Raw genomic sequence first — 23,792 nt, 5'->3', positions numbered from 1 at the left:
TGCGTTCTCTCGCCGGACACTATGGTCACGGGGATGGACAACTTGGAAGAAAGTCCCTCCTCGCCCGGAGTTGTCTCTCAAACCAACCCTAGGTTCTGGGGCTTTTGGGGGGCACAGAAGCACAAGATGGCCTTCAAGGCCACAATACAGACAAAGTTCCGTGGTGCGTCTGCGTTGTCTCACCTGGATAGAGAGTCTGAGATGGTCCATCTACAAAGACTCCTTAGGTGGAACAGCAGATGAGGACAGCAGGGGTTGCTGTAATGTGAGAGCCGGACTAGGGAGTCGTCTCTCCCGATGAGCCTTTCGGAACCGTTTTCGGATTCTTATGTCAATCCGTGCAGCCAGAAGAATCAGATCGTCCAGGGTAGATGGCAGATCTTGGGCGGGAAGCTCATCCTTAATCACTGTGGACAGTCCCTGCCAAAATGTTGCCACCAAGGCCTCGTTGTTCCATAACAACTCTCCCGCTAGGGTGCGGAAGTGAATGGCATACTCGCCCACTGAAGAGTCTCCCTGGCGAAGGTTCAGCAAAGAGGCGGCTGCCGACGAGGCTCGTCCTGGTTCCATACGAAAAGTCCGTTGGAACCCCTGGAGATCACGGGTCTCTGGTCCTTGTCGTTCCCAGATGGGGTTCGCCCATGCTAGGGCCCTGCCAGTGAGGAGAGAGACGATGAAAGTGACCCTTGCGCCGTCAGTGGAAAATGCTTTGGCATACAGGCTGAAGTGGATCTGGCACTAATTGAGAAATCCCCTGCATGTCCTCGCGTCTCCATCATAGTGATGAGAAAGTGGCAGAGAAAATAGGGGGTCAGCACTGTCAGGAGGTGTAGTCGGAGGATCCGTACTGCCAGGAGGTGTAGTAGGAGGAACAGCAGAGGCAATAGAAGCAGGTGCCGGGAGAACTGCAGCTTGCGCATCCAGTCGCTCTGTAGTGGAGTTCACCACCTGGAGGAGTTGGTCTTGTCGTAATTGGCAGACTAGCATATCCAACTGGCTTGTGATATCGTCACGGTCTTGAGTTTACCAGCGGGGTCCATGGCCTGATCGTACTGTCACGATCTGTATGTATGTGGACCCACTGGGCCGTACCGTCGTAGCGTTATAGCAGCTGGCCAAACAGGGAACAAAGTCAATGTCTACACCGCGTTCCAAATTATTATGCAAATGTTATTTTTCGCTGATTTTCCTAAATAGTCTATGAAAATGACAGTATAATGTCAGTATAATCTTCAAGCCATCAACCTTTGTAGTATAATGCAAATTTTATTGAACAAATCTCCTAAAGATAACAGGTTTTTTTTTTCGAAGTAAAAAACTCAAAATGCACTGTTTCAAATTATTATGCACAACAGAGATCAAAACTGTAAAGGATCTGCCAGGCACAGCTTCTGTGTCAACGCTCAGAGGTAATCAGTCTGCACCTGCTTCTATGTCTGTGAGACTGACTCCATCTTCCACCACTCAGGATGGCCGGCTTAGGAGTGGGAGAGCCTATCACAGCCTGAAGCTGTGTTAACCCCGAAGCTGTGCCTGGCAGATCCTTTACAGTGCCTTTCCTGTTCCTCCTTGCTTGTGATTCTTCTCGTTTGGTTTCCTGGCCCTGCTGCAGCTTCTGAACTATTTGACCCTGCTTCATATTGACCCTGGCTTACTGACTACTCTCCTGCTATGCGTTTGGTACCTCGTACACTCCTGGTTTGACTCGGCTTGTTCACTACTCTCCTGCTCTGCGTTTGGTACCTCGTACACTCCTGGTTTGACTCGACTCGTTCACCACTCTTGTTGCTCATGGTGTTGCCGTGGGCAACTGCCCCATTTCCCTTAGCTTCTGTGTACCCTTGTCTGTTTGTCTGTCGTGCACTTATTGAGCGTAGGGACCGTCGCCCAGTTGTACCCCGTCGCCTAGGGCGGGTAGTTGCAAGTAGGCAGGGACTGAGTGGCGGGTAGGGCTCACTTGTCTGTTTCCCTACCCCCATCATTACATAATCACAAGCCTATATACCTAGTCTACCCTGGTCCCTCACACTACTATGGACCCCCTTGAAACCCTGGCTCAGCAAATGCAGGGTCTCTCCCTACAGGTCCAGGCCCTGGCTCAGAGGGTCAACCAGCCTGATGCTACCATGGTAGTGCCCCTCACCTCACCTCTTGAACCCCACCTCAAGTTGCCTGACCGGTTCTCAGGGGACCGGAAGACTTTTCTCTCCTTTCGGGAGAGTTGTAGGCTCCATTTTCGCTTAAAGCCCCACTCCTCAGATTCTGAGAGCCAGCGGGTGGGTATAATTATGTCCCGGCTCCAGGAAGGGCCCCAACAATGGGCCTTCTCCTTGGCTCCTGACGCCCCTGAACTTTCCTCTGTTGATCTTTTCTTTTCTGCTCTCGGACTAATTTATGACGAGACTGACAAGACTGCCTTTGCCGAGAGTCAGCTGGTGACCTTACGTCAGGGTAAGAGACCTATTGAGGAGTATTGTTCTGACTTTAGGAAGTGGTGCGTAGCTTCTCGGTGGAATGACCCTGCCTTAAGGTGCCAGTTTAGGTTGGGTTTGTCGAACGCCCTGAAAGACCTGCTAGTTAGCTATCCCTCTTCTGACTCCCTAGACCAGGTTATGGCTTTAGCGGTACGACTTGACCGACGTCTCAGGGAACGACAACGTGAAAGTTTTTGTGTTTTCTCCTCTGACTCCCCCATGATGCCTCCCGAGGTTCCGTTGCTTCGTTCTTCCACGGAAGACTCGGAGGTACCTATGCAACTCGGGGCCTCCGTGTCCCCCCGACAACATAGAGAGTTCCGCAGGAAGAATGGTCTCTGCTTCCATTGTGGGGATGACAAGCATCAAGTGAACACCTGTCCTAGGTGTAAGAATAAGCAGCCGGAAAACTTCCGCGCCTATTTATTTATTTATTTATTTATTTATTTCAGTTACTTATATAGCGCCAACATATTACGCAGCGCTGTACAGAGGTCCACTTTTTTACTGTCCCCATTGGGGCTCACAATCTAAATTCCCTATGGGTATGTTTTTGGGGTGTGGGAGGAAACCGGAGTACCCGGAGGAAACCCACGCAAACACGGGGAGAACATACAAACTCCATGCAGATGTTGTCCTTGGTTGGATTTGAACCCAGGACCCCAGTGCTGCAAGGCAATAGTGCTAACCACTGAGCCACCGTGCTGCCCAAGGGGAGGTCACTTGGGCGCACAGGTATTTCCCGTAAATATGAAACGTAATAAAATCTTGCTTCCCTTTCAGGTCTCTTTTGGTGGATTCAGGGTCTTCTGCTAATATCATGTCTGTGGAATTTGCTATGTCTCTAGCTATGCCTTTGATTGATTTGCCTAAACCTGTCCCGGTAGTGGGTATCGACTCCACTCCTCTTGCTAATGGTTATTTTACACAGCATACCCCTGTTTTTTAACTCCTTGTTGGCTCCATGCATTTGGAGCAGTGCTCTATACTGTTGATGCAGGGATTACCGTCCGATTTGGTTTTAGGCCTTCCCTGGTTGCAGTTGCATAATCCCACGTTTGACTGGAATACTGGGGATCTTACCAAATGGGGTAATGAATGCTTGACGTCATGTTTTTCTGTTAATTCTATTTCTCCCCCTGAGGAGGTGAACACGCTACCTGAGTTTGTTCAGGACTTCGCTGATGTTTTCTCTAAGGAGGCCTCCGAAGTGTTACCTCCTCATAGAGAATACGATTGCGCTATCGATTTGGTACCAGGAGCTAAGCTCCCTAAGGGTAGGATATTTAATATCTCTTGTCCCGAACGTGAAGCCATGAGAGAGTATATCCAGGAATGCCTGGCCAAGGTTTACATTCGCCCCTCTACTTCTCCAGTAGGTGCTGGTTTATTCTTCGTAGGGAAGAAGGATGGTGGTCTTAGGCCATGCATTTACTACCGTAACTTGAATAAGGTCACTGTAAGGAACCAGTATCCCCTTCCTTTGATTCCTGATCTCTTTAATCAGGTTCAAGGGGCCCAATGGTTCTCTAAGTTTGATCTACAGGGGGCGTATAACCTTATCCGCATTAAAGAGGGGGATGAGTGGAAGACTGCGTTTAACACGCCCGAAGGTCATTTCGAATACCTCGTCATGCCCTTTGGGTTGTGTAATGCTCCCGCGGTCTTCCAGAATTTCATAAATGAGATTTTAAGAGATTACCTGGGGGTATTTCTTGTAGTGTACCTTGATGACATGCTTGTGTTTTCCAAGGACTGGTCCTCCCACATTGAGCATGTCAGGAAGGTGCTCCAGGTCCTTCGGGAAAACAAACTGTTTGCGAAGACCGAAAAATGTGTGTTTGGGGAGCAGGAGATACCATTTTTGGGTCAAATCCTCACTCCTCATGAATTCCGCATGGACCCCGTCAAGGTCCAGGCTGTGGCGGAATGGGTCCAACCTGCCTCCCTGAAGGCGTTATAGTGCTTCTTGGGGTTCGCTAATTATTAGAGGAGATTTATTGCTAACTTCTCGGTCATCGCTAAGTCTCTTACGGATCTCACTCGCAAAGGTGCTGATCTCCTCCACTGGCCTCCTGAGGCTGTCCAGGCTTTTGAGGTCCTTAAGAAGTGCTTTATCTCGGCCCCGGTGCTGGTTCAGCCCAACCAAATGGAGCCATTTATCGTGGAGGTTGACGCGTCCGAGGTGGGAGTGGGGGCTGTCTTGTTCCAGGGTACCAGGTCCCTCACCCATCTCTGTCCCTGTGCCTACTTCTCCAGGAAGTTTTCGCCCACTGAGAGTAACTATGATATTGGCAACCGCGAACACTTAGCCATTATTGGGCATTTGAAGAGTGGCGCCACTTCCTGGAGGGGGCTAGGCACCAGGTAACGGTCCTTACCGACCACAAGAATCTGGTTTTCCTAGAATCTGCCTGGAGGCTAAACCCGAGACAAGCTCGATGGGCGTTATTTTTTACCAGATTCAACTTTTTGGTTACCTATAGGGCTGGGTCTAAAAATATTACGCGTAGCTTCATGGCCAGCCCACCTTCGGAGGAAGATCCTGCTTGTATTTTGCCTCCAGGTATAATCATTTCCTCTATTGATTCTGATTTAGTCTCTGAAATTGCGGCTGATCAAGGTTCAGCTCCCGGGAACCTTCCTGAGAACAAGCTGTTTGTTCCCCTGCAATTCCGGCTAAGGGTACTTAGGGAAAATCATGACTCCGCACTATCTGGTCATCCAGGCATCCTGGGTACCAAGCACCTCATTGGCAGAAACTATTGGTGGCCTGGGTTGCCTAAAGACGTTAAGGCCTACGTCGCCGCGGGCTTACTACGTTCTTTGCCCATTCCCCAGAGACCTTGGACCCATATCTCCATTTATCACCGATTTGCCTCCATCTCAAGGCAAGTCGGTGGTGTGGGTTGTAGTAGACCGCTTCAGTAAGATGTGCCACTTTGTGCCCCCCAAGAAACTACCCAATGCTAAGATGTTAGCTACCTTGTTTGTCAAACACATCCTGCGTCTCCATGGGGTCCCTGTCAATATTGTTTCTGACAGAGGGGTACAATTTGTTTCATTGTTTTGGAGAGCCTTCTGTAAAAAGTTGGAGATTGATCTGTCCTTCTCCTCTGCCTTCCATCCTGAAACTAATGGCCAAACCGAGAGGACTGATCAGTCTCAAGAACAATATTTAAGTCAGGGGTCTCCCCCTTTTTCTGTAATTTTGGGTTTAATCCACGGTTCTCATCCGTTTCACCGGTAGTTCCAACAATCCCGAGATAGAGGTCGTTCATCGGGAACTGTGCACAGTCTGGGCCCAGGTTAAGAAGAACCTAGAGGCGTCCCAGAGCATACAAAAAACTCAGGCAGATAGAAGACGTTCTGCTAACCCCTTGTTTATGGTCGGGGATCTGGTGTGGCTATCGTCAAAGAACTTGCGCCTTAAAGTCCCGTCCAAGAAGTTTGCTCCACGGTTTATAGGGCCGTACAAGGTCATTGAAGTACTCAATCCTGTCTCCTTCCGACTGGAGTTGCCCCCATCTTTTCGAGTACACGACGTGTTTCATGCCTCCCTCCTTAAACGCTGCTCCCCGTCCTTGGCTCCCTCGAGGAAACCTCCTAGCCCCGTTCTCACCCCTGAAGGGGTAGAATTCGAGGTGGCCAAGATTGTGGACAGCAAGATGGTCCAAGGCTCCCTCCAGTACCTGGTCCATTGGAGAGGATACGGGCCTGAGGAGATGACTTGGGTACCCGCCCGGGATGTTCACGCTGGGGTATTGGTCAGGAGGTTCCACCTTTGTTTCCCCAATAAACCAGGCCCACCTAGAAAGGGTCCGGTGGCCCCTCATAAAAGGGGAGGGTACTGTAAAGGATCTGCCAGGCACAGCTTCTGAGTCAACGCCCATAGGTAATCAGTCTGCACCTGCTTCTATGTCTGTGAGACTGACTCCATCTTCCACCACTCAGGATGGCAGGCTTAGGAGTGGGAGAGCCTATCACAGCCTGGCCAGACGGAGCTAGCTCCCGCCCTCTGTCTATTTATACCTGCCTTTCCTGTTCCTCCTTGCTTGTGATTCTACTTGTTTGGTTTCCTGGCCCTGCTGCAGCTTTTGAACTATTTGACCCTGCTTCATATTGACCCTGGCTTATTGACTACTCTCCTGCTCTGCGTTTGGTACCTCGTACACTCCTGGTTTGACTCGGCTTGTTCACTACTCTCCTGCTCTGCGTTTGGTACCTCGTACACTCCTGGTTTGACTCGGCTCGTTCACCACTCTTGTTGCTCACGGTGTTGCTGTGGGCAACTGCCCCATTTCCCTTAGCTTCTGTGTACCCTTGTCTGTTTGTCTGTCGTGCACTTATTGAGCGTAGGGACCGTCGCCCAGTTGTACCCCGTCGCCTAGGGCAGGTCGTTGCAAGTAGGCATGGACTGATTGGCGGGTAGATTAGGGCTCACTTGTCTGTTTCCCTACCCCCATCATTACAAAAACATTTTAAAGGTTGTAAAGAGAATTAAAATGGTAATTTGTTGAATTTGCAGTATCAGGAGGTCATATTTACAGAAATCAAAAGCTCTTTCAATCAAAAAAAACTTAACAGGCCAAATTAAGTGTTAACATAGGACCCCTTCTTTGATATCACCTTCACAATTCTTGCATCCATTGAATTTGTGAGTATTTGGACAGTTTCTGCTTGAATATCTTTGCAGAATGTCAGACTAGCCTCCCAGAGCTTCTGTTTTGATGTGAACTGCCTCCCACCCTCATAGATATTTTGCTTGAGGATGCTCCAAAGGTTCTCAATAGGGTTGAGGTCAGGGGAACATGGGGTCCACACCATGAGTTTCTCTCCTTTTATGACCATAGCAGCCAATGACACAGAGGTATTCTTTGCAGCATGAGATGGTGCATTGTCATGCATGAAGATAATTTTGCTACGGGAGGCAGGTTCTTCTTTTTGTACCACGGAAGAAAGTGGTCAGTCATAAACTCTACGTACTTTGCAGAGGTAATTTTCACACCGTCAGGGACCCTAAATGGGCCTGCCAGCTCTCTCCCCATGATTCCAGCCCAAAACATGACTCCGCCACCTCCTTGCTGATGTCTCAGCCTTGTTGGGACATGGTGGCCATTCACCAACCATCCACTACTCCATCCATCTGGACCATCCAGGGTTGCACGGCACTCATCAGTAAACAACACGGATTGAAAATTAGTCTTCATGTATTTCTGAGCCCACTGCAACCGTTTCTGCTTGTGAGCATTGTTTAGGGGTTGCCGAATAATAGCTTTATGCAGACTTGCAAACCTCTGGAGGATCCTACACCTTGAGGTTCGCGGGACTCCAGAGGCACCAGTGGCTTCAAATACCTGTTTGCTGCTTTGCAATGGCATTTTAGCAGCTGCTCTCCTAATCCTATTAATTTGTCTGGCAGAAAGTTTCCTCATTATGCCTTTATCTGAACGAACCCGTCTGTGCTCTGAATCAGCCACAAATCTTTTCACAGTACGATGATCGCGCTAAAGTTTTCTTGAAATATCCAATGTTTTCATACCTTGTCCAAGGTATTGCACTATTTCACGCTTTTCGGCAGCAGAGAGATCCTTTTTCTTTCCCATATTGCTTGAAACCTGTGGCCTGCTTAATAATGTGGAACGTCCTTCTTAAGTAGTTTTCATTTGATTGGGCACCACCTGGAAAACGAATTATCACAGGTGTCTGAGATTGATTACAATGATCCAAAGAGCCCTAAGACACAATACCATCCATGAGTTTAATTGAAAAACGAATAATTCAATGTTTATGACACTTAAATCCAATGTGCATAATAATTTGGAACACGGTGTATAGTTTGGATAAAGGTACCTGTGACAATACAGACCGTAGTGATGGTTAAGGCTCGAATGGAACTCTGGGAGAAGGCAGACAACAGGTGCGGAGAAACACAGCGGGTGTAGTAGGCAACACAACACGACACCAACTCAGTATAGCACAGGAAAACGATAGCACGGGAAACAGGATACAGGTAGCAGGAACGGGAACACTGGAAAACACTCAAGGAACCATTTGCAAGACAGACACGGGTAGATACACGCTCAGGCATTGTAGGAAGGTGCAGAGCCCTTCTTATAGTCCAGCGTGATCTGGGAGTAATCAGCTCAATTTCACACATGTGTGCGCTCTGGCTTCTTAAGGCTGGACTGCACCATAGTGGTCACTGCAGAACAGGACGGCCGCATGTGCAGACATCTCTGGAGAGAAGGGTGTCGACGGGAAGGGAGGAGTTCGTGGTCAGATTGGAACAGGCAATATTGTGTTTACAAAGTAAACCCAATTTTTTTTATAAAAGAGGCTGATGAAGGTAGGAATATTGTACTCTGGTCGATAGAGATGTACACTTCTGAAGCAAAACGCCAACTGTTGAACCGTATGTTTTATGCATCACTGCCATCTGATCCCACAAATTTATTTCAACAGAAGCTACGTAGACTACTACAATCAACACAAACGTATGGTATTCTAACAGAGAAAGAGTTTGAATTTTTGATGGTAGAGGAACCAGTGGTCGCCACATTTTATTTGCTACCAAGGATACATAAAAACAAGCATAATCCACCAGGTAGGCCCATTGGTAGCCTTTGTGAAATGACATGTGTATTTTCTTACAGTCTTTGGTTCTTAAATTACCCTCATATCTTAGGGAATCTTCTCATTTGATCCAAGAACTAGATGATTTGGTGTTACCAGCAGAAACTCTTCTCGCCACTTGTGATGTTGAATCTTTGTATTCGAATATAGCCCATCTGGATGGTATACAGGCAGTGACTGCTTTTCTTGGCGAGGACGAGACCATTGAAGACATTCGTAAGTCTTTTTTGATAGATTTGTTGGAGTTTATACTATTCCATAACTATTTTGTGTACGATATAAATTTTTATCGCCAAGTCTCTGGCACTGCGATGGGTGCCCGATGTGCCTCCTCCTATGCCAACCTGTTTTTGGGTTGGTGGGAGAGGGAGCAGGTACACCCATCGCATGAATACCAAGGATGTATTATTAAATTGTATAGTTATATTGACCACGTGCTATTTTTCTGGACAGCATCGGACGAGACCTGTCTGTCCTTCATAGACACTCTGAATCAAAATCCTTGGCATATTCACCTGAAACACAACATCTCCAGGTCAATGGTCGTGTTCTTGGACTTGAAGATCCAACAAACAGGAGAACGTGACTTATTCAGAAAAGAATACGGAAACCAACAATCTACTTCATTTCAGCAGTTTTCATCCTCAACATGTTAAAACAGGAAGACCTACTGGTCAGTTTCTACGGTTATGACGTAACCTGTACTTCTTTCCACGATTTCCGTAAAGCAGCTTCAGATTTGACGAATCGCCTGGAAACACGTGGCTACCCCCATAAGACCATTGCTCGGGCCTACAATCAGGACTAGTGAAAGGAATGATTTACTACTTCACAAATTTCGACCTCCTAATCAAAAGGTGAGGATAACTACTTTTAACAACCAGTGGGGTGAAATCCGCAAAATTTGATATAGTCACATTTTATAGTCAGACTGGGCTATTTTGGGACTTGATGCTCTTCTTTCAAGATATGTCCCTGACAAACCCCTTTTAGCAGCCAAACGAGCTCCAAGATTAAAGGATAAGTTATCCCAGAGCCACTTTTCATGACCAACTATAACACTTGGAAGGGGTTTTTCGATAAAAGGTTCCTTTCCGTGTGGCAATTGCAATGTTTGTCAACTCATGACTCCAACCACGACCTTTCAAAACCCACGAGATGGGACCAACTATCCTCTGAAACATTACATTAATTGTAGAACTAGTTGTGTGATCTATGTGATAGCTTGCTCTTTTCCCAAACTCTATGTAGGTCAGATAACTCAAGAACTGCGGAAACGCATCCAAAAACATTTATCTACAATCAATTTGGCTGATAGCGATAGAAGAAAAGGCTAGATTTTGACATCTGTGGCCGCACATTTTGCCAACTATCATGATGGTAAGTATAGAGATATGAGAGTTTTTGGGAGAGCTAAATCTTTCTCTAACATTAGGGGTGGCAGCCAAATATCACGTATGGAGTCCCGCTGGATTTATTCAATTGCAGACGGTGGCCCCGGCAGGTATCAACGAAGAGCTGCTCTTTACGGGCATCTACAAATCTTAATACATATGTAACTAGACATATGTGTTATTATCAATTAAAATTTATATAATCATTGTTTATCCGGTATATATTGTAAAATCAAAAGTTTATGTATTATTATTATTATTCTTTAATTTATTTTTTTAATGTATTTTTTTCCCAAAACCTATCTTATGTATCCTTGCATACAGATTTGATCCCTTATATCGGTTCTCATTAGGTTTGATGGAAAGCTTGGATACACCTGACGAGACCCTGGAGGGATGCCACTATCTCTGACTCTTATTTTGATCAACCTGAAGTCTTATACTCAACAGTCTCTTAACCTCATGAATGGATGATCCTCATTCCTTGATTGATGAAAATTTCCTCTTATATCAGGACCATCTCCTTGGCATACTGACAGTTTCTTTCATATTGTCTCCTATTATATTGTTTGGATACTCCGGACATACAGTAGTTACAGATGAATGCTGTCCTCTGTTTGATGCATTGTCTCAAATAATTTAAGGGACATTGCATTCCTTGGCTTCCTCCAATTCTCAGATATGTGAGAGACTTTCTTGTAGAAGACTTTGGAACTTGCCACCTACCAATAGTGCCTATTACCTGTGTGGACTTTTTTCTAAAAGTCATTGGTATTTTTGACTATATGTGATCCTTTATAGTTATGATCTTTCTGATGCTCCACCTAAATTTCTAGGACAGTTTTTTTTTATTCTGAATATATTTGATCTACGGGGTGGGTCATTTATATGGATACACCTAAATAAAATGGGAATGGTTGGTGATATTAACTTCCTGTTTGTGGCACATTAGTATATGGGAGGGGGGAAACTTTTCAAGCTGGGTGTTGACAATGGCGGCCATTTTGAAGTTGGCCATTTTGTATCCAACTTTAGTTTTTTCAATGGGAAGAGGGTCATGTGACACATCTAACTTATCGAGAATTTCACAAGAAAAACAATGGTGTGCTTGGTTTTAACGTTACTTTATTCTTTCATGAGTTATTTACAAGTTTCTGACCACTTATAAAATGTGTTCAAAGTGCTGCCCATTGTGTTGGATTGTCAATGCAACCCTCTTCTCCCACTCTTCACAAACTGATAGCAACACCGCAGAAGAAATGCTAGCACAGGCTTCCAGTATCCGTAGTTTCAGTTGCTGCACATCTCGTATCTTCACAGCATAGACAATTGCCTTCAGATGATTATAAAGTTAAATGATAAATTTCTGACTGCCTGCAGCCACCCTTAGTTGAAGTATAAGAGCTTACTGCACACTGTTTTAATTGTTCAATGTATAAACCGTATGCTTTCTATAGTGCTTGTAGAAGGCATCCATAATTCTAAGCCTGTACTGGGGATTTGGAGCTCTGTAACATAGAAATTGAGCTCTGACCACTATAAAGTAAAAGATTTTTTTTAGCACAAATGGTTAAACCTATTTTGAATTTCATTAAAAAAAAGGGTAGACATTCACTTTTTATTATTCGTTTATCATTCTGCTCACAGCTTTTTAAACTTACCTCCTCTTTTTCTGCACTCTGCAAGTCTCTCCACTCTTCAATTGGTTGTCCAAGGTCTACCGTGTTCATTGGGACCTTTATCTCTCCAATGATGTCATGTTTAGAAAATCGATCAAAGTCATATATAGACATAGAAAGTGTCTTTCCACCAAGCTCTTGATATGGAATCTAAGGTAATAAAGTTCAAGTTAAATGTAGTTGCATATACAAGCAGAAAATCACAAAAGAATAGAAGATTAACTCCCTCCTACCATAAACATAGGAATAAAACGTAAGAATAGGAAGCTCTGCAGCACTATGGACCACATGGGCCACGGTTACGTTGCAAAAATGGGGTCCTAGGCTTCCAAACTAGCCAGGGGAACATCTCAGTAGAGTTTATGTGTGTGAGTTTCCTCTGGGAACTACCTTTTTCTTCCACACTTTTAAAATACACTCATATATTAATTGGCTTTCCACAAGGACTTTAACTGAGCCTCAAAAGGGCTTGCCCCCACGTAGCGGAATTGCTGCGTATTTTCCATCCGGAATTGCGGCCGGAAAATATGAAGTAGAATGCAGTAATAACAAAATGGGTGAGATTTAACAAATATGTCAATTACTGCTGCGGAAAGTGGAGTGAATCGCTGCGCTTTTCAGAGGAGATGTCAGCATCTCCTAGCATTGTGAAAAACGCAGCAAAATAAGCACCATTTTCTGCATTCAAAAACGCTGGAAATGGTGCGTTTTCGCCGCAGCAGAATGTCTGCTACTTTCAACAGAATTGCTGCAGAAATTTTCTGCAGCAATTCCGTCATAATTGGACAAGCCCTTAGAGTCAGGACTGTTGCAGTGTACTGCCCCGTGTAGTGTGTTAGCACTTTATAATCATTGAGCGTTGGGTAGTCTACCCATTTGTTAATAATATCCCATTATTGCCATGATACTGAAAAGTGGATGTTTGAAAATGTCAGGTCAGGCAGAAAGATATTGCACAGTGCAGCCCCAACCCCCACGAGTACAGATACAGGAACAAACCCCACCTCCTCCACCCAGTGTACTGTATATCCAATACAGACTGAAACCTTATAGAAGTGAAGTCCAACCCCCAACATTATGAGGGCCTCAGATGTGGCCCTTGACAACATTATGAGGGCCTCCGATGTGGCCCTTGACTCCATCTGAGGGCCACACATTATATTCAATGACCCTTGTCCGCCGATTTGCAGTAAACAGGTGGTCACACATGTGGCATCTCTATGGTAAATAAAATATATAGCAAAATGCTACAGCACCCTGGGGAAAATTTTTGTGTTCTGCCTTATAAGGTACTTTCATCACCCCTTAGGTGTGCAAACAACAAAAGGCAAATAAAATCATGGCCACAGCACATAATACAGCGAAAGCTACCTTCCCCATTTACAGTGTTAGCCACCAAGCTTCCAGATATAGTGCCAGCCACATGAGCCCTCCTTCTCAAAGTCCAGCCATAAGCTGCCATATGTCCCTCATACACAGTGCAGCCTACTGCCCCATATCTACATGCCCTTCTTCATACTCACCTCTCCTCTCCACAGTCTCAACCTCTCGCCAGCTCTCTTAGGGTATGTTCACACTGCCTGTTTTCAGACGTAATTCGGGCGTATTACGCCTCGAATTACGCCTGAAAAGACGGCTCAATTACGCCTGCAAACATCTGCCCATTGCTTGCAATGGGTTTCACGATGTCCTGTTCAGACGAGGTGTAATACGCGTCGCTGTCAAAAGATGGCGTGTAAAAATACGCCCGCGTCAAAGAAGTGCAGGACACTTCTTGGGACGTTTTTTGGAGGCGTTTTTCATTGACTCCAATGAAAAACAGCTACAATTACGTCCGTAAAAGACACCGCGAAAAACGGGAGTACTTGCAAAAATGTCTGAAATTCAGGAGCTGTTTTCGCCTGAAAACAGCTCCGTAATTTTTGACGTATTTTGCTACTGCGTGTGAACGTACCCTTATTCTCCTTTATATAAGTAGGAGGTAGCATTACACAGTGTCTTGTTGCCACCTGCTGGATGCATTAATTATGTCTCCTCTAAACAAGAGGAGAAAAAAACTTTGAAGAATGCAGCTAGGTACTCAGTGGAAGGGGAACCAGGGGCTGCTGGGTGGGCACCTTCAGCCCAGGGTCTGCCAATTGCCCACCATTGCTATACAGTATAGAACATCAGAGCAGCACATGCTAAATAATGCTGATTGGGTAAAGGTTGTGGGTGTGACTACCCAGCTTAGGTATAGTGAGTAGATACACACAACCCAACCCTATGCCAAACAACTATCTTAGATTCATTAAGACCTGGGCTTGGAGGTTATGAACAAAAGCAAAATCACGATTATATAGAACCTCGATTGCGAATAATGAATGAGTATTTAGGCCACACTCCTTTTAACATGCCACACCCCTAATTCCATGCCACGCCATTTAATTAATATACATCCCCTGAGCCTGCTGCATACTACTGTATGTAATATACCCCCTGACACTGCCCACCAAACACTATAATGCCCTTATAGTGCCTCCTGAAACAGTACAATGCCCCCCATAGCTGTCCCCCATAGTATAATGCCCCCATATTTGCCCCAGTATAATGGCGGAACACACAGCAAATAGAAACAGGGCACCCATGGGATTTGTGGTCGCCTGGGGCTTGTATGAGGACAGCGGTACCGCTTTAGTAGCGGCTGCTGCAGTTCAGTATTTGGTATTCCCTCAAGGGGTACCACATATGAGTGGCCGCTTGAGTGAGGCAAGGGTTAAGTTGTTCAGCAGTCATGCTTAATAGAGGCCGCTGAGAGTTGTTTAGGGTTATTCTGCCCAACACAGGTAGTGTCAGGCAGTGATTGCATTAAGTGCAGCTGAGTTTTGAGTACTGGGATTGGCATAGCTCCCAACCATCACGGATCCGGCAGGACAGTCCCTGTTCCTCTCCGCTGTCCCACCGTCGTGGGCGGTCTAAAAAATGTCCCGCTGGGCGCCGCGGTGCCCCGGGCAGAACTCGGAGGTAGAGAAGAGGGGGGGCGCAGCTGATTGCTGCTGACAGGCGCCCTGCATGCCGGACGAGCAGCAGTGATCAGCGTCAGACGGAGGCAGGAAGTCTTGCAGCAGCGTTCTGACTGGGGTCGATGCCGGCCCAGGGAGTGGACCAGTCCAGTCACTTGACCTCACCGGTCAGCTGACAGGTCAGGTGACTGGACTGGTCCACTCCCGAACCGGCATCGACCCCAGTCAGCACGCCGCTGCAAGACCTCCTGTCTTCTCCTAACGGTGAGTGACGTCAGGCAGAGTGGAGAGTGGTAGCAGTAGGCTACCTCTACCACTCTCTGCTCTGGCGGCATTGTGGTACAAAGTACAAGGGGGATGCCTCAAGGGGGTTATGTGGCACTATGTACAAGGGGGAGGGAGGTGGGTTATGTGGCACTATGTACAAGGGGGAGGGAGGTGGGTTATGTGGCACTATGTGCAAGGGGGAGGGGGGTTATGTGGCACTATGTGCAAGGGGAGGGGGGTTATGTGGCACTATGAACAAGGGGGAGAGGGGTTATGTGGCACTATGTACAAGGGTGGGCCAAGTGTGGCGCTATGTACAAGCGGGGATGTGTGTGGTGCCATGTACAAGGGGGGGGGGGACGCGTGTGGCGCTATGTTCAAGGTGGGGCTGCGTGTGGCGCTATGTTCAAGGTGGAGCCGTGTGTGGCGCTATGTACAAGGGGGGCCGTGTGTGGCGCTATGTACAAGGGGGGCCGTGTGTGCTGCTATGTACAAGGGGGCCATGTGTGGAGCTATGTACAAGGGGAGAGGGTGTTGTGTGGCGCTATGTACAAGGGTGGGCCAAGTGTGGCGCTATGTACAAGGGGGGATGTGTGTGGTGCCATGTACAAGCGGGGGGACGCGTGTGGCGCTATGTTCTAGGTGGGGCTGCGTGTGGCGCTATGTTCAAGGTGGAGCTGTGTGTGGCGCTATGTACAAGGGGGGCCGTGTGTGGCGCTATCTACAAGGGGGGCCGTGTGTGCTGCTATGTACAAGGGAGGCCATGTGTGGAGCTATGTACAAGGGGGGCCGTGTGTGGCGATATTTACAAGGGGGTGTGTGGCGCTATTTACAATTGGGGCCGTGTGTGTCGCTATCTACAGGGGGGCTGTGTGTGGCGCTATCTACAGGGGGGCTGTGTATGGCGCTATTTACAGGAGGCCGTGTGTGGAACTATTTACAAGGGGGGCTGTGTGTGTGTGGCGCTATTTACAAGGATGCTGTGTGTGGCGCTATTTACAAGGGGGGTGTGTGTGGAGCTGTCTACAGGGGGGGCCGTGTGTAGCGCTATTTACAAGGGGGGCCGTGTGAGGCGCTATGTACAGGTGGATGTGTGTGGCGCTATTTACAGGAGGTGTGTGTGGAGCTGTCTACAGGGGGGTCTTGTGAGGTGCTATCTACAGGGGGGCAGTGTGAGGCACTATCTATCAGGGGGGCCTTGTGTGGAGCTATTTACGGGGGGTCGTGTGTGGCGCTTTCTACAGGGGGTGCCGTGTGTGGCGCTATTTACAAGGGGGAGCCGTGTGTGGCGCTATCTCCCAGAGGGGCCGTGTGTGGCGCTATCTCCCAGAGGGGCCGTGTGTGTCACTATCTCCACGGGGCACCGTGTGTGGCGCTATTTACAGGGGCTGCGTGTGGCGCTATTTACAGGGGCCGTGTGTGGCGCTATTTACAGGGGGCCGTGTGTGGCGCTATCTACAGGGGGTGCTGTGTGTGGCGCTATTTACAAAGGGGAGCCGTGTGTGGCGCTATCTACCAGGGGGGCCTAGTGTGGAGCTATCGACAGGGGACTGTGTGTGGCGCTATTTAAAATGTGGAGCCGTGTGTGGCGCTATTTACAAGGAGGAGCCGTGTGTGGCGCTATTTACAATCGGGAGACGTGTGTGGCGCTATTTACAGGGGGCCGTGTGTGGCGCTATCTACAGGGGGTGCCGTGTGTGGCGCTATTTACAAGGGGGAGTCATGTGTGGCGCTATTTACAAAGGGGAGCCGTGTGTGGCGCCATCTACCAGGGGGGCCTAGTGTGGAGCTATCGACAGGGGACTGTGTGTGGCGCTATTTACAATGGGGAGCCGTGTGTGGAGCTATTTACAAGGGGGAGACGTGTGTGGCGCTATTTACAATGGGGAGCCGTGTGTGGCGCTATTTACAAGGGGGAGCCGTGTGTGGCGCTATTTACAAGGGGGAGCCGTGTGTGGCGCTATTTACAAGGGGGAGCCATGTGTGGCGCTATCTACCAGGGGGGGCCTTGTGTGGAGCTATTTACAGGGGGCCGTGTGTGGCGCTATTTACAAGGGGGAGTCATGTGTGGCGCTATTTACAAAGGGGAGCCGTGTGTGGCGCTATCTACCAGGGGGGCCTAGTGTGGAGCTATCGACAGGGGACTGTGTGTGGCGCTATTTACAATGGGGAGCCGTGTGTGGAGCTATTTACAATGGGGAGCCGTGTGTGGAGCTATTTACAAGGGGGAGCCGTGTGTGGCGCTATTTACAAGGGGGAGCCGTGTGTGTGGCGCTATTTACAAGGGGGAGCGTGTGTGGCGCTATCTACCAGGGGGGGCCTTGTGTGGAGCTATTTACAGGGGGTCGTGTGTGGTGCTATTTACAAGGGGGTGCCGTGTGTGGCGCTATTTACAAAGGGGAGCCGTGTGTGGCGTTATTTACAAGGGGGAGCCGTGTGTGGCGTTATTTACAAGGGGGAGCCGTGTGTGGCGCTATTCACAAGGGGGAGACGTGTGTGGCGCTATCTACCAGGGGGGCCTTGTGTGGGTGTGGAGCTATCTACAGGGGACTGTGTGTAGCGCTATCGACAGGGTGGCGTGTGTTGCGCTGTCTACAAGGGGGCGTGTGTGGCGCTGTCTACAAGGGGGCTGTGTGTGCCACTATCTACAGGGGGGCTGTGTGTGGCGCTGTCTACAGGGGGCTGTGTGTGGCGCTGTCTACAGGGGGCTGTGTGTGGCGCTGTCTACAAGGGAGTGTGTGTGGCGCTATTTACAAGGGGGGTGTGGAGCTACTTACAAGGGGGGCTGTGTGTGGCGCTATCTACACACAGCCCCCCTGGTAAATATTACTAACTTTATTTTTTTGTTTTCCAGTTTCCGCTGATTTTGTGTGGACTATGCTGTAGATTGATTGGACTACGGCGATGATCTACTTTTAAAAAAAAAATAAACTGGTGAAAGAGGATTGTGTGGGGAAGTTCTTATTTCAATAACAAAAAATATTTTCTTATGTCTTTGTGTTTTTTTAATACTTTATTAGTGCCTGGATAATGGCAGTTGTCTGATTGACGACGTCCATTACTAAGGCGGGGCTTAGTGTTAGCCAGTAAAAAGGATGATACTAACCCCGATTACTACCCCCGATACCCACCGCCACCAGGGGTGCTGGGTAGAGTCGGGTACCCTCTGGTACCCAACCATCTGTAGTGATGGGAAGGAACTGGGGCGGCCGCAGGCTGGTATTATGAGGCAGGGAAGGGCCAAAAACCGTGGCCCTTCCCACCCTGGTAATGCTAGGCTGCTGCTGCTATGTTGTATCTGGCTGGTTTGGAAAAAATGGGGGGCGGCCCCACGTCGTTTTAAAAAATAAAAATAAAAAATGACATTGAAAAAAATTAAAACTACATTGCGCCCTCTCAATTTTGAGAACCAGCCAGATACAACACAGCAGCATTAGCCTAGCATCCGGTGGGATAGTCCCGGTTTTTCACCGCTTTCCAGCCGTCGCGGGTGGCCTGCAAAATGCCCCACTATGATCTGATGTTTAACAGGCTCAAGCGCCCTGCCTTCCCCCCAATTGATCGGAGTATAAACAATCAGTGGCGTTTCTAAAATCATAAAATAAATGCAATTTATGCAAAACAATAGCTGGTCTCAGTGGTGCATGGTACATGACCGCTGAAGCCAGCAATTCGCTGCAGCAGCATGTGACTGTTTACTCTCCAACCAACATTAACCCATGCCGACATTTGGCGTATACTTATGTCATAGTCGAAAAGGGGAAGTATCAAGTGGGCTCTCAAGTTGAGCACGCTCCACACTAAACAGGTGTCGGCTGTATGTTACAGCCGATACTTCACTGTAACGCGTGAGATTCGCTGATTTAAACCCTTAAATGCCGCAGTCAATAGTAACCTCGGCAGCTAATCATTCGAAAGAGGGGGCGGCCCCCTCTGATATCCTATCAGCCCCCCATGACGCTATCGAAGGGTACTGATCGTTGTTTTGGCACCCAGATCTGTCATCTTTGTGCTTCTATTAGCCCTGCAGGGCTTAAAAGGAGTCTGTCAAAATCACAATATACTGCCATACATTAGTATTGGATTATATTGTGCAAGCAATCCAAATTTCGCAGGTTTAAGTACACTTGGGGACCAATAAAAAAAAGTTAAAAACTGTTACGTTTTTTTCTTATGTACAAAAAATATTAACATTTAAAAAAAACATCAGAATTGCTGTTTTTAGGTCACTTCAAATCCCACAAAAATGGAATACAAAGTGATTAACCCCTTGAGTACCCAGCTCATTTTGGCCTTGAGGACCAGACCCATTTTTTCAAATCTGACATGTATCACTTTATGTGGTAATAACTACGGAATGCTTTTACCTATCCAATTGATTCTGAGATTGTTTTCTCGTGACATATTGTACTTTAGTTTAGTGCAAAAATTTGGTCGATAAATTCATTGCTTATTTGTGAAAAACACCAACATTTAGCGAAAATATGAAGAAATTATGATTTTTCCAATTTTAAATGCATCTGCTTGTAAAACAGATGGTAATACCACACAAAATAGTTACCAATTAACATCTCCCATATGTCTACTTTATGTTTGCATCGTTTTTTGAACATCCTTTTATTTTTCTATGACCTCACAAGGCTTAGAACTTTAGCAGCAATTTCTCATATTTTTAAGAAAATTTCAAAAAGCGATTTTTTCAGGGACGAGTTCAGTTCTGAAGTGGTTTTGAGGGCCCTATATATTAGAAACCCCCATAAAACACCCCATTTTGAAAACTGCACCCCTCAAAGTATCCAAAACAGCATTCAGAAAGTGTTTCAACCCTTTAGGCGTTTTACAGGAATTGAAGGAAAGTAGAGCTGAAATTTTCAAATTTCATTTTTTTTTACAAAATTCATATGTAATACATTTTCTTCTGTACCACAGAAGGTTTTACCTGAGAAACGCAACTCAATATTTATTGCCCAGATTCTGCAGTTTTTAGAAATATCCCACACGTGGCCCTAGTGCGCTAATGGACTGAAACACAGGCCTCAGAAGCAAAGGAGCACCTCTTGGATTTTGGGGCCTCCTTTTTTCAGAATATATTTTAGGCACCATGTCAGGTTTGAAGAGGTCTTGTGGTGCCAAAACAGTGGAAACCCCCAAAAGTGACCCCCATTTTTTAAACTACACCCCTCAGGGAATTTATCTAGGGGTATAGTTAGCATTTTGACCCCACAGGTATTTTGCTATATTTTCTGGAGTTAGTCTGTGAAAATGAAAATCTACTTTTTTTCTGGAAAAACGTAAAAATTTCTAATTTTTGCAAGAAATAAAGGAGAGAAAGCACCCCAACATTTGTAAAGCAATTTCTCGCGATTACGGAAATACCCCATATGTGGTAATAAACTGCTGTTTGGACCCACAGCAGGGCTCAGAAGGGAAGGACCCCCATTTGGATTTTGGAGCTCTGATTTTACTGGAATGGTTTTCAGTGCCGTGTCACGTTTGCAACGCCCTGGAGGGACCTAAACAGTGGAATCCCCCCAAAAGTGACCCCATTTTGGAAACTATACCCCTCAAGGAATTTTTCTAGTGGTATAGTTATCATTTTGACCCCACAGGTTTTTTGCTGAATTTATTGGAATTAGTCTGTGAAGATGAAAAGAGATTTTTTTTGGGAAAAAACACAGAATTTTCTAATTTTTATAAGGAATAAAGGAGAAAAAGCACCTCAAAATTTGTAAAGCAATTTCTCCTGATTACGGAAATACCCCATATGTGGTAATAAACTGCTGTTTGGACCCATGGCAGGGCTCAGAAGGGACGGAGCACCATTTGGATTTTGCAGCTCAGATTTTGCTGAATTGGTTTCTGGGGGCCATGTCGCATTTGCAGAGTCCCTGAAGTACCAGTACAGTAGAAATTCCCCAGGTGTGATCCCAATTTGGAGACTATACCCCTGAAAGAATTAAATTAGAGGTGTAGTGAGCATTTTGAACCCTCAGGTGTTTTATAGATTTTATTAGAATTGGTCCGTGAAAATGAAAAATTTTTTTTTTCCAATAACCTGTAGCTTTAGCTCAGAATTTTTCATTTCCACAAGGAATACAGGAGAAAAGACACCCCAAAATGTGTTACACAATTTCTCCTGATTACGGAAATACCCCATATGTGGTTGTAAACGGCTATTTGGACATAGGGCAAGGGTCTAAACGGAAAAAGTGCAATTTCGTTTTTGGAGTGGAGATTTTACAAAATTTGTTTTTGACGCCATGTTGCATTGCGCTGAGGTACCAGTACAGTGAAGACCCCCGAGAAGTGACCCCATTTAGGAAACTACACCCCTCAAGGAATTCATCTAGAAGTGTAGTGAGCATTTTGACCCCCAAAGGTTTTTCAGAAATTAGTGCACAGTGGATGTTGCAGATATAAAATTGACATTTTCCACATATATGCTATTTCAGTGCCCAATGCGTTGGGCCCAGCTTGTACCACCGGAGACATACGCCCCATAAATTGTTAAGCGGTTCTCCAGAGTACGGTAATACCTCATATGTGGTCATAAACCGCTGTTTGGGCACATTGCCAGGCCCAGAAGAACCGCCATTTGGCTTTTGGAGCGCAGATTTTGCTTGGTAGTAGTTTTGTTGAGTGTTTTACTGGTGTTTCAGTTTATAATGTGGGGGCATATGTAATCTGTGCGGAGTACATACATTTTTTGCGTGACACACTGTCGTTTTTATTGGTACCATGTTTGGCTACGCGCGACTTTTTGATCACTTTTTATTCCATTTTTTTGGAAACAACGTGACCAAAAAAGGAAATTCTGCCATTGTTTTTTATGGTATTTTTTTTACGGTGTTCACCGTGCGGGATAAATAATATGATATTTTTTTAGGTCAGGCCGATACGAACGCGGCAATACCTATTATGTCTAGTTTTTGTCTTTTTTTTCATTTTTTTTCTAATTATAAAGGGCTTGGTCAGGGAAACAAGGCGATTATTGTTTTTATTACGTAAAACTTGTATTTATATATTTATCTAAAACTTTTTTTTAACTTTTTTTTAACTTTTTATTTTACACATACTAGGGGACTGGAAGATCTGATCTTCTGATCCCCTGCACAATACACTGCACTACTTCTGTATGTACTGATGTAGTGCAGTGTATTGTAACTGTCACTTTACAACTGACAGTTGAGCCTATTACGTCCTGCCTTGGGCAGGACCTAATAGGCTCCCGTACCTGGCAACCAGGAAGCCGTTGCTAGGCTTCTTGGTTGCCATTGCAATGAGGTGCAGAGGGAGCCCCCTCCCTCTGTATCAATCACTTAAATGCCGCTGTCGCTATTGACAGCGGCATTTAAGGGGTTAAACTACAGCGATCGGAGAGGACAGTGATCGCTGTAGTTTCAGTGGGATGTCGGCTGCATATTACAGCCGACATCCGATGAAGATGGAGCGAGCACAGCTCCTGTGCCCGCTTCATCCTCAGGGCGTTACTATACGTCCATTTTCGGGAAGGGGTTAATAAAAATAGTGTTTTGTTTTTTTACACCGCTTTCTCTGATCTCCTCACGTATCTCACAGAAGTGAGGAGATCAGAGAAAGTGACAGGAGCTTTCTCCTGCAGAAAACGTCACAGACGGCTGTGATTGGTCAGTCTTCAGAGACTGACCAATCACAGCAATCGCCGGCATTGGGGACTGCTAATTGGTCCCCAGGCCGGTAGCAGAGACGGTTAGCTGTCAATGACAGCTGCCACCGCTGTTCTGTCACTATGTGATTTCACATAGTGACAGTTTATTCCTGCGCCGTAATAGTACGTCGAAGGTACGCTGGAATAAGCGGCCAGCGACGTACTATTACGTTGAAGGTACGCAAGGGGTTAAAAAGTCTTATGTACCTCAAAATAAATAAAATAACAAAATATCAACAAAAGCTACAGCCCTGCAAAAAAACAAGTCCTCACACCGCTCAACTGACAGGAAAAAAAAAGTTATAGCTCTCAGAATATGGCGACTCAAAACAAACATTTTTTTAGGGGATGCTAGGAGTTGTAGTTTTACAAAAATCTTGTGAGCCCATTAAAGTGTTCCAGGCATTCTGTCCTGCCAACAAGGGAGAAATGTGGCTGTACGCTGGGTGGTACCATTGACATGGTAACCGTACAATTCCCAACGAGTATCTTTGGTCTTGTAATTAATAGGACTTGTGTAGAACACTCACTCTGCATTTCTATGATAATGTCCAGTGTGCAGCCACATCTCTTACGGACGGAATGCCTGGAGGGCACACAATGTTAAACATGCAGATATTGTTGCAGATTCACCACAGATTTCACCCCAGCTA

The 23,792-nt window shown here is 46.5% G+C and overlaps 1 protein-coding gene across 1 annotated transcript in view; it reads right to left on the bottom strand.

Moving 5' to 3' along the window:
• SYT2 (synaptotagmin 2) overlaps positions 1-23,792 on the bottom strand; it is a 476,939-nt gene that overhangs the window by 106,379 nt on the left and 346,768 nt on the right. Inside the window, exon 7 of the mRNA XM_075853527.1 lies at positions 12,166-12,333. Within this exon, the coding sequence (XP_075709642.1) occupies positions 12,166-12,333 (168 nt within the window). The remainder of the gene's footprint in view (positions 1-12,165; positions 12,334-23,792) is intronic.

Source organism: Rhinoderma darwinii, chromosome 2 (assembly GCF_050947455.1).
Source record: "Rhinoderma darwinii isolate aRhiDar2 chromosome 2, aRhiDar2.hap1, whole genome shotgun sequence".
Lineage (NCBI taxonomy): Eukaryota > Metazoa > Chordata > Amphibia > Anura > Rhinodermatidae > Rhinoderma > Rhinoderma darwinii.
Note: the sequence above shows the minus strand (reverse complement) of the source record. Positions and strands in the feature narration are given on the sequence as shown.